Source organism: Pollicipes pollicipes, unplaced genomic scaffold (assembly GCF_011947565.3).
Source record: "Pollicipes pollicipes isolate AB1234 unplaced genomic scaffold, Ppol_2.1 Scaffold_2555;HRSCAF=2994_pilon_pilon_pilon, whole genome shotgun sequence".
Lineage (NCBI taxonomy): Eukaryota > Metazoa > Arthropoda > Thecostraca > Pollicipedomorpha > Pollicipedidae > Pollicipes > Pollicipes pollicipes.
In genome coordinates, this window is record NW_023596136.1 from 41,758,198 (window position 1) to 41,769,798 (window position 11,601).

The window sequence follows — 11,601 nt, forward strand, 5'->3', positions numbered from 1 at the left end:
CAAGTCAGCCAATGACCCTTTTCGAAAAATTGAAGCGTCTGTGCTAGTAATTATTGCACAAACTGCTTAGATAATGGATTCTGCGATATGCCTCTGATTAAGTTCATGTCATTAGCTGCAACTGTGGAAAACTTTCCAGGCAAAAAATGCCATCTTGGTGACATAGAGGACACCTGAGATCAAGTGAGATCAAACCTACAAACCATGCTGATGAAAAAGTTGAAGAATTTCTAACCGGGTCCATGTGATCAGTTCAAGGCTTTTCTGTGGTCCATCGTAATGTCTTGTACATCTATAGGCACTCAAGATCCCATAACTGTTGTGCACATTATACACATTCCCTTCGACGATTGACAATGTATTTGAAACAAATTAAGGACAAGCACGTTGGTACATGAAATTAGGGGGGCCAGCAGCTTCATTAACACGATGAAGAGGTGGTTACATGCGTCACACTCGCTCATCCGGCCTCTGTGCCATTGGCAGCGTAGGTCATTTACCTTCGATGACCTCACATGACCTTGCATCTCTTCTCAGATTTTTGTGGCCTCATTGTGCATCAGAATGATATCTCAATATTATTTCAGCAGAGTATTCCAATTCAGCGTCTAAAACCAAATTTCAAAACTCTTTATTTTGAGCTCAGCAAGTATTTCCAGAAGGTACCCGTGGGGATAGGCCATGACCCGCACCACGGTCATATCTTCTGTGGACATACGATGGCTGTGCATGTGAGTGAGTACTTTTCTGTATATACATACATCAAAGCTCACGAAATAGTACAAATTTGTACCAATTCCAAAATGTAGCAAACATTTGCACGATTTCAGGTCACTGACTTTGCATTTTATTAAAAAAAACATGAAATTTGCAGACTGTAGGTACCGTCATGTTCAATTCCTACAAGTGTGAGCAATGTCAAATGACCCAAAACAAAGCTATGTGGTCAGTGTTTTTTAAAGGTTGGCCCTTTGACCTGACCTGAGGTTCCGAATGTTAATAGACCAAAACTTCAATTAACACATAGAATGCCAAATTGATAGACCAACAGGTACTGAACATGTACTGTTGCTGCAAGCGTTCGTTATTTACCTGTGTGCAAAAACCGTAGGGGGGAGTCAACTTTCCCCCTGCCGAGCGCGGTTTAAGAAGCGTGCCTTGTCCCACCACGTGCCGTTCGTACCCTTGTGGACGCCGCCATGAGCGGTGGTGACACCGTGGGACATGTGGACGCGTCCCCCAAAATTTACAGAACGTGAGTAATAGTCGTCTGCATTCTCAGACCCGAAATTGTCACGGGCATGACTACACGATTTGGTGAAGCAATCACACGAGCAAAATGCCACAAACCCAAGCGTATTGAACACTATTTTTACAACGCTCCAGAAGTATGTATCCAACGCTAAAAAAATATATCCAAATATTTGCAGGGCGAATGGATCATTCGCCAGCCTCTTCAATATGAAGCTGCTCGTACTTTGTGTGTTGGAGCTCACGCTCGCCACTTCGGCTGCTGAACGCCATTCCCACGCTTCTCGACAAACTGTCTGCAGGGGTGAAATATTGCATGCCTTTTTGGGGTCATGTCCACCCCTAAGCCTTGACATCGACCTCTGACAGCACCAAACCACCGGAACGAATCCAGCAAAGCTCAAACCATTTCACTCTTGCAGCCCAATTGTCAAAATTTCTATCCTTTATTTGAGTCCACCATTTGAAGTCTGGTCACAGTGATTTGGTGATGAGATGATGACGTTTTAGTGGCAATGCAGCGTGCATGCTGAAATTTCGGAATGGTTTTGGCAAAATAGTTGATATGAATGCTGTTTTCAAACTTGTGTGCTATCGTAGCCACACACTGGCAGATCAGAGTAACGCCATTCCGGCGATTGTCCGGAATGTTTAGGACCATTTAGGCCAGACCAGAACATTTTGTATTGTATCCAAATATTTGCATATTTGCTTGGGACGAGAGTTCCTACCAGGCCCTTGAAGAAGGGAGCCATTATTGACTAAGGGACCCCGACCAATGTAAATCGCGGTCCCATGCCTTGTCTTAGCTTCCATCCTTCACACAGGGTTTGAATCCGTGCTGTTTTATTCGACACAGGGCCCTAAAGCGCACCCACAAACATGTGCACACTCTCCGGGCTGCCTTATGTGTATATAAACACGCATCCTATTCATGAAGAGCTTGGTCTGAGGACAATTATAACATCTGTGTCAAGTTGCAGCAGCGGCCATACTTTTGGCCGTTGATTTAGTGCCGTCGATATCCTCAGTAGCCTTTATAGCTGTAACCGTGGTAACCGCCGTAGCCGCCATAACCAAAGCGGCCACCATAACCACCATAGCCGCCGTACCGTCCATAGCCGCCATAACCGCCATAGCCGCCGTAACCGCCGTATCCGCCATAACCAACGTGGCCGCGGTAACCACCGTAACCGCCGTAACCGCCGTAACCGCCGTATTTGTAAAGACCGCGGCCGCCGTAGCCACCGTATCCCTTGTAACCGCCATAGCCGCCGTATCCTCTGCAGCCGCCATAGCCGCAGTAGCCGCCGTATCCACCACTATAACCTCCGAGGCCGTAGTCGCCAAAGCCGCTGGCAACGGCGACAGCCACCAGGCAGGACAGAATCACCAGCTGAAACAGACCGCACATCAACAATTATCTTGTGCTATGCTACTGGGCGCCTTGAACTATGCAGGTACAAATGGGCTAGAGTTATGGCTTGTTACGCGTCGGAAATTTTGCAGGGATAATTTACATAGGTGATGACATATGACAGTGTCAGCTTGCACCGACAGTATGTTCGTTGACTGGTGCTAAAAGTCAGCCATGTCAGCCGCTACAGGCTCAGCACAGCAACGCGGCGGATCAGATCACAGCCCTGCCGTTCGCCCGCTGCTGGATGGCGGGGGGACCACAAGTCGCCGACGCGCTGCATCAAACGCTTTACCCATTCGTAAGTACGCACCTTCATGGCGGCGGACGTGCTGCAGGCTGGAGTGGACTGCAGTGAATGTGTCTCCGCACAGCTGTGGCAGCCATAAATAGGTGAGGTGACCACACCTGCCTTTACTCTTGGAGAGCTGCCACACATACAGTGTGTTTCCGGCCACCCCCTGCTTGAAAACTGCACTGTTTGGGTAAACGCCTATTTGGGTGATACAATGCTGGTTCAGCTTTCCTCTCTCTGCAGTGCGCAAGCAGAACAGGTGATTCCCCATGAAAAAACCGATATTTCCTTGTAAGCCTCGCTTAATCCTGGTGAACGCAAGACCATTAGAGCATTACACGGATTGGACAAATCCGTGGCTTGCGGATTCATGCACAGATTTATTTGGATCGGATGAGAGATTTCTTCAAAAACAGGAATTAGGACCCAACCAAATGTTTCAACTGTCAAGTACACACGAATAGGAGGGGTTAAATATTGGTAAAAGTAACCTCATCTATAACGTAGTCTCGAAAGGATGCACTGAAATTTAGCCGTAACATAAAGTGTTCGCAAAATACAAATAATTCAGTGCTATGCAGTGAAGTCTTGGGCTACATAACTTATCTATGAACTCAGCTAGCAATTTTTCTCAAGAACACTGACAGCTTTGTGCTAACTAGTGACATGTATGTCTTGAAAACTATGACCTTATTATCTAATAAGGTAGACGAAATACCTGATTATAATTAGCTAACTCTGTTGGACTTTTTATAGACGTAATTGGAACCTTTTGAATAGATATTTTTCTGGTATCAGAGTTCACGCTAAGCAGTGCTGCTTTGGGAGCTCTGGTCCCTACCATCCGACCACGTAAATCCATTTCAACGTCAGAATTTGGTGGCGAAAGTTTAACGTCCCGCAACGTCCGCAACGGCCCGTCCTGCCCTCTGACGTCACCTGACCCTTAGTGCACCTGCTACCACAGGCCGCTGGCCAAACCCGTGCAGGGCAAATAGCGAGCGCCTGGATCGACTGCAACCAATCCTTCCACGGGCTTCTGGATCACAAGGCGGGTAGCCAACCAACTGTGCCAATGGAACAGACTGGTCACTCTGATCTTGTCAGCAATCTCATGTAACCGATGTGGGTGGGATTGCACCAAGTAAGACAAATTGGTGTTTTGTGAGCGGAAAGTCCCCAAAAAAGAAAATTTAAGCTCTCGTCTGAAAACAATAAAGAAATGCACCTCAAAGGGCCCCTTTAAGAGGCCGTCTCTACACTGAGAGGGGGGAACAGGGCGCGGCGGCCAAAACGATACAATTCGAAATCCGTGAACGCTTCCTTGATAACGCTTTATGACTGAGAATTCCGAGACGTTCGATTGCCTGCGGCTGAAAATATCTTGCATATCTCACCCCAATACAAACATAAAACCAACAACGCCGCGGAACACTACTCCCGGTATCTAGCGTGCATTTGGCTATCCCCATATTGTGCCGTGTTTAGAGACTTCTTTCCGGAGACGAGGTGGCAATAACCTGCACAGGGCTTCTCACAGCAATCTTCCATCATCACCGTATAGCCAGATGCTGTTGTTGCTTGCGTGATGACATCGTTTGTCCAGTTATGTCATACTATCTGAGCGGAGCAGCTACACTGGGAACATCTTTTAAAAAAGGAGCGGGCAAGTATCCTAAATGTTGTGGCACGAGTCATGATTGATCCGAAGAAATATGAGCATCATGTCACAAGCTAAGACGAGCCCAGGCTGGCGAAACATTAAAAAAACTGGTTAAATCGTTTAAAAACATAGCTTTGCACGCGGCGCTTCTGTGGACATATGACGGCTGTGCATGTGAGTGAGCATTTTTCCTTGTATACATACACCAAAGCTACACAAAATAGTATAAATTTGCATAATTTCCAAAATACAGCAAAAATTTGCCCGATCTCAGGTCACTGACTTTGCATTTTACAGGCAGTCATGAAATTTGCAGCCCCTAGGTACAATCATGCTCTATTTCTACAAGTGTGGACAATGGCGAATGACCCCAATACAAAGTTACGTGTGGTCAACGTCTTTTAAAGGTTGGCACTTTACCTGACCTGAGGTCCCTAATGTTAACAGACCAAAACTTCAATTAACACATAGCATGTCAAATTGATAGACGAACATGTACTGAACATGTACTGTTGTTGCAAGCGCTTGTTATTTACTTGTGTGCGAAACACCCTGGGGGAAGTCAACATTCCCCCGCCGCGCGGGTCAGACAGCGTGCCTTGCCACACCACATGCCGTTCGCACCCTTGTCGGCGCCGCCATCAGGGGCGGCGACATCGTGGGGCATGGGGACGCGTCCCCCACAATTTACAGAACGTGAGTGATTGCCGCCTGCATTCTCACACCCGAAGGTGTCAAACGCATGTCTGCGCGTTCCGGTGGCGCAATCACATGCGCAAAATGTCACAAAACCCAAACGTATTAAACACGATCATTACAACGCCCCAGAAATACCAGGGCGAATGCACCACGCGTCAGCCTTTTCAATACGAAGCTCCTCTTACTGTGTATGTCGGAGCTCACGCTCGCCATTCGGCTGCTGAACCTCATTCCCACGCTTCTCGACAAACTGTCGGCAGGGCTGAAATATTGCCTGTCTTTTTGGGGTCATGTCCACCCCTGACCTTAACATGGACCTATGGTAGCGCAAAACCAACGGAACGAATCCAGCAAAGCTCAAACCATTTCACTCTTGCAGCCCAGTTTTTAATATTTTTGTCCTTCATTTGACTACGCCATTTTAAGTCTAGTGGCAGTGACTTGGTGATGATATGATGACGTTTTGGTGGCAATGCAGCGTGCATGCTGAAGTTTTGCAATAGTGTTGGCAAAATAGTTGATCTGAATGCTGTTTTCCAACTTGTGTTGTATCGTAGCCACACACTGGCAGATCAGGGGAGCGCCATTCCGGCGATGGTCCAAAAAGTTTGGGACCATTTAGACCAGACCAGACCCTTTTGTTTTGCATCCAAATCTCTGCATATTTGTTTGGGTCCAGACTTCCAACTGGTCTCTTGGTCGTTGGTCCCGATTAGCCATTCGGGGAACTCTTCGGGCTCTCTCGAACATCGCTACTGGCCAGCTTGGGATTCCTTGGCAGCAAAGGACCCCTGTTGGGCACTGTGGGTCTCTGAACAACTTAGGGAGCCTTCATTGACCGAGGGACCCCGGCCAATAGAAATCGCGGTCCTAGGCTTTGTCCCAGCTTTCTGCTTGGGAAATGATCAGGCCAAGGTCGTCATTGAGCCGACTATTCGGTACTGGTGGTGCCTGACCGATAAAGAGATCTTCGTCGACTTGAGTGCCCCTCATCATCGCAACTTGTCCTTTGACTGGTGTTAGAGGGCTCAGCCCGCAAATCTGGGTCACTTAATGCGACCTCCGGCCAGCCCTTCGGACCCTTAATCGCCGGCCCTCAGAGGGACACGAGCCGGACGCACACAGAGACCTAGAGGGCCATCATGACATCCTCGTGTCCATCGCTGCTTCCTCTGCACTTGCGCGAATAGATCCGATACGTTTTAGGGTTTCTGATCGCACTATTGACAAGTGCAGCCATCGTTTTGCCTAGTGTTCTACACCAAGGATACCGCCGTTTCCCGAGACCGGCCCAACACTCCAAGACTTTGGGATTTTTGCCGCCGTGTACATAACCATGCTTTAAAAAGACTCAACCAGTTCTTCAAATTTCAGCAGCCTAGTGTTTCGCCTTACCTTGTGACAATAATTATCATATTGTGTGACATAGTATATATTGCTCCCAGCAACAAGCTCTGCTTAGCTGGGTGGACTCCCTGGACATCCAGCTCAAAACCCACCACGAAAATGACCAGGTAATTCCCCCCTCCGACTTGTGTGACTGTATAGCCCTTACTAACACGTGAATTGAGTGGTTGTAGCTTATTGGGCGGTTATAGCGGGCTGTCATTAGCTGACTTTTGCTAATGACTACTTTAAGCCTCATCTATGATTTTTCCCTACCTATTAAATAACACAATTCCTTCGGGTCTGCGCTACCCTCTTCGCCTGCTTCTTTACGTTTGTTCCATCTTCCTAGCTGGGAGTGCCGCAGCCTGATTTTATGTTTTCTGGTGTTAAACGTACGGTTTACTTGCGTCGCTGGGATTGAGGGAGGGCACTCCCTGGTTACCCTGTGCTTGGGTAGCGGCATATAAAAAATTCTTCGGATCAAACATTGCTTATTCCACAATATTTATGATGCTTTCCCAGCTCTTTTTTGGAATTTATTCCCAGCGTGGTTGTTTCCGCTCAAACAGTATGACGACGTGGACAAGTGATGTCACCACGCAAGTAACGACAGTATCTGGCTGTACGGTGATGATGGGTAAGAGCTGTAAGACAGCCCTGGTTAGGTTATTGCCACCTCGTCTCCGGAAAGAAGCGTCTATACACGGCCACAATGTGCAGATAGCCAAGTGCACGCTAGATACTGGGAGTAGTGTTCAGCCGGTGTTGTTGATTTTCCATTTGTATTGAGGCTAGATACCCTGAGGTGTTTTCAGCTGCAGGCAATCGCCCGACTCGAAATTCTCAGTCATAACGCCTTATCAAGCAAGCGTTCACAGATGTCGATTTGTATTGTTTTGTGCTGCTGAACCCTTCCCCCCCTCCCCCCTACCCCTCCCAATGTTGAGCTGACCTAATGTTTTAGGGCCTGCTTTGAGGTGGATCTTTTTTATTGTTTTCAGACAAGAGCTTTCCTTATTGTTCGGGTGGGCTTTCCGCCAACGAACATCAGTTATTTTATTTATGCAATCCCACCCACATCGGTTAAATGGGATTACTGAGAAGATCGGAGGGTACTAGTCTTATCCATTGGCTCAGTTGGTGGTTACCTGCCTTGCGATCCACAAGCCCGTGACGGGGGTGGGTTTGAGTCGACCCTGGAGCTCGCTATTTGGCCTGGACAGGTATGGCCTGTGGCCCGTGGTAGCAGCTGCGCTAAGGGTCAGCTGACGTCAGAGGGCAGCACGGATCGTAGCCGAACGTTGCGGCACGTTAAACTTTCGCCAGCAAATTCTGCCGTTGAAATGGAATTACGTGATCGGATGGTATGGGCCAGGACTTACACACCAGCACTGCTAAGCGCGAACCCTGATTCCAGAAATCCACGAACTCAAAAGATTCCAAGTGCATTTTTAGAAAGAAAATGCCAAGGGAATTCAGCTAATTATAATCAGGCATATCAGCTATCGTATTTGTTACTGGAGCTATAGTTTTCCAAGACAGGATATGTACGCAGTAGTAATTTGTACAAAGCTGCCAGTGTTCAACAAAACATTTGTTGGCTGAATTTATGGATGATCTATGTAACCTATGGGTTCTCTGCACGCCACTGAATCTTTTGTGTTTTGGGAACACCTTTATGTTGCGGTTAGGTTTCAGTGCATCCTTTCAGACCACATTTCGGATTAGATTACTTTTATTGATACTTAACCCGTTCTATGCCTGCGTACCTGACAATTGTGGCATGTGGTTCGGTTCGAATCCGTGCTTTTGAAGAAATTTCTCATCCGATCCAAAACAATTTGTGGATGAATACGCAAGCCACGGATTTGTCCAACCCGTGTAATGGTCTGCTGGTCTTTTGGTCACCACAGTTAAGCGAGGCTTACAAGGAAATATTGGTGCTCTCACGGGGAATAACATGGCGTGCTTATGCACAGCAGAGACAGAGGAAAGCTTGACCAGCTTTGCATTACCCAATGGGGCGTTTACCCAAACAGTCCAGTTTCCAACAGGGCGTGGGCCGGAGGCATGCACGCATGTGTCGCAGCTCTCAAAAGAGTGAAAAACAGGTGTGGTTCCCCTTACCTATTTAAGGCTGCCAGAATATTTCGGAGGCACATTCACTGCAGTCCACTCCAGCCTGCAACACATCCGCCGCCATGAAGGTGCGTACTTCCGAATGGGTAAAGCGTTTGGTTGGTGCAGCGCGTCGGCGACTTGTGGTCTCCCCCGCCATCCAGCAGCGAGCGAACGGCAGGGCCTGTGATCCTGATCCCACCGCGTTCATGTGCTGAGCCGGTAGCGGCTGACATGGCTGACTGCTGCCACCAGTCGATGAGCATACTGTCGATGCAAGCTGACGATGTCATATATCATCACACCTGCATAGTTCAAGGCGCCCAGTAGCATGGCGGGAGATAATTATCGATGTGCGGTCTGTTTCAGCTGGTGATTCTGTCCTGCCTGGTGGCTGTCGCTGTTGCCGGCGGCTTTGGCTACGGCCCCAGAGGTCGTGGCGTTGGCTACGGCGGCTTTGGTGGATACGGCGGCTACGGCGGCTATGGCGGCTACGGAGGATACGGCGGCTATGGCGGCTACAAGGGATACGGCGGTTACGGCGGCCGCGGTCTTACAAATACGGCGCGTTACGGCGGATACGGCCGGTTACGGCGGTTATGGCGGCTACGGTGGTTACGGCGGCTACGGTGGTTACGGCGCTAGCGGCGGTTACAGCGGATACGGTGGTTATGGCGGCTACGGCGGTTACGGCGGTTACGGCGGTTACGCGGTGGTTATGGCGGCTACGGCGGTTACGGCGGCTACGGTGGTTAGGGTGGCTACGGCGGTTACGGCGGCTATGGTGGTTATGGCGGCTATGGACGGCACGGCGGCCTACGGTGGTATCATGCGGCCATCACGGCGGCGTTACCACGGTTACAGCTATAAAGGCTACTGAGGATATGGCCGGCACTAAAGCAAGGGTCAAAAATGTGGCCTTTACTTCAACGTGACACAGATGTTATAATTGTCTTTCAGACCAAGCTCTTCATGAATAGGAATGCATGCTTATATACACATAAGCCAGCCCGTAAAGTGTGCATATGTGTATGGCTGTAGGTTTGGGCCCTGTGTCGAATAAAAACAGCACGGATTCAAACTCTGGGTGAACGATGAAAGCTGGGACAAGGCCTGTGATCGCGATTTTACATTGGTCGGGGTCCATTAGTCAATGAGAGCTCCCTTCTTCAAGGGCCCAGTTTGGGAAGTCTGGTCCCAAGCAAATATGCAAATATTTGGGATGCAATACAAAAAGGCCTGATCTGGTCTAAATGGTCCCAAACGTTTTGGACCATCGCTGGAATGGCGCTCCCCTGATCTGCCAGTGTGCGGCTATGATAGCACACAAGTTGGAGAAACAGCATTCAGATCAACGATTTTGCCAAAACCATTCCGAATTTCAGCATGCACGCTGCATTGCCACTATACGGTCATCATCTCATCACCACGTCACTGCCACTAGACTTCAAATGGCGGAGTCAAATGAAGGACCAATATTAAAAACTGGGCTGCAAGAGTGAAATGGTTTGAGTTTTGCTGGACTCATGCCACTGAGTTTGTGCTGTCAGAGGTCGATGTCATGGTTTAGGGATGGACATGACCCCAAAAGACATGCAATATTTCACCCCTGCAGACAGTTTGTCGAGAAGCGTGGGAACGGCGTTCAGCAGGCCGAAGTGACGAGCGTGAGCTCCAACATACACAGTACGAGGAGCTTCATATTGAAAAGGCTGACGCGGTGATGCATTTGTTCTGATATTTCTGGAGTGTTTGTAATAATTACGTTCAATACCTCGGGGGTTGTAACATTTTGCGCGTGTGATTGCTTCACCAGAGCGTGTGGTCATGCCCTTGACAGTTTCGGGTCTGAGAATGCAGACTACTATTACTCACGTTCTGTAAATTGTGGGTGACGCATCCCCATGCCCCATGGTGTCACCACCGCTGGTGGCAACGCCCACAAGGGTGCGACCTACATGTGGTGGGACATGGCACGCCGCTTAATTCGCGCGCGGCGGGGGGGGGGGAAGTTGACTTCCAGTTCGACTGTTTTTCGCGCACAGGTAAATAACGAACGCTTGCAGCAACAGTGAATTTGCAGTACCTGTTGGTCTATCGGTTTGGCATGCTATGTGCTGATTGGAGTTCCGGTCTATTAACATTAGGGACCTCAGGTCAGATCAAAGGGCCAATCTTTAAACACTTCAACCACACATAATTTTCCTTTGGGTCATTTGTCATTGCTCACACTTGTAGAAATGGAACATGATGGTACCTACAGTCTGCAAATTTCATGATTGCTTGTAACATCCAAAGTCGGTGATCTAAAATCGGACTAATTTTTACTATATTTTGGAATTGAAGCAAATTCGTAGTATGTTGCGTAGCTTTGGTGTATGTATATAAAGAGGAATACTCACTCACGTGCGCATCCATCATATTTCCACAGCACACATGACCGTGGTACGGAAGGTGATATTAGATGAATAATTCGAATACGCCGCTTAAATTATGTTGTGATATCACTCTGATGCATAATGTGGTCACAAAAATCTGAGAAGAGATGCAAGGTCACGTGGGGTCATCGAAGGTAAGTGACCTACGTTGCCAATGGCGCAGAAACCAGATGAGCGAGTGTGACGCATGTAACCACATCTTCATCGTGTTAGTGAAGCTGATAGCGTCTCATTTCATGCACCAACGTGCTTGTTCTTAATTTGTTTCAAATACATTGTCAAACGTCGAAGGCACTATGTGTAATGTGGACGACAGCTGTGGCATCTTCGG

General features: G+C 48.3%; 1 protein-coding gene across 1 annotated transcript; it reads right to left on the reverse strand.

The window, feature by feature from the left end:
- Positions 1 to 2,278: 2,278 nt before the first annotated feature.
- Positions 2,279 to 2,987, reverse strand: LOC119101417 (glycine-rich cell wall structural protein-like). The gene is made up of 2 exons (XM_037224752.1): positions 2,982 to 2,987; positions 2,279 to 2,647 (listed from the first exon to the last, which is right to left on the reverse strand). The coding sequence occupies exons 1-2, from the start codon at positions 2,985 to 2,987 to the stop codon at positions 2,279 to 2,281; spliced, it is 375 nt and encodes a 124-aa protein (XP_037080647.1).
- Between the last annotated feature and the right edge of the window lie 8,614 nt (positions 2,988 to 11,601).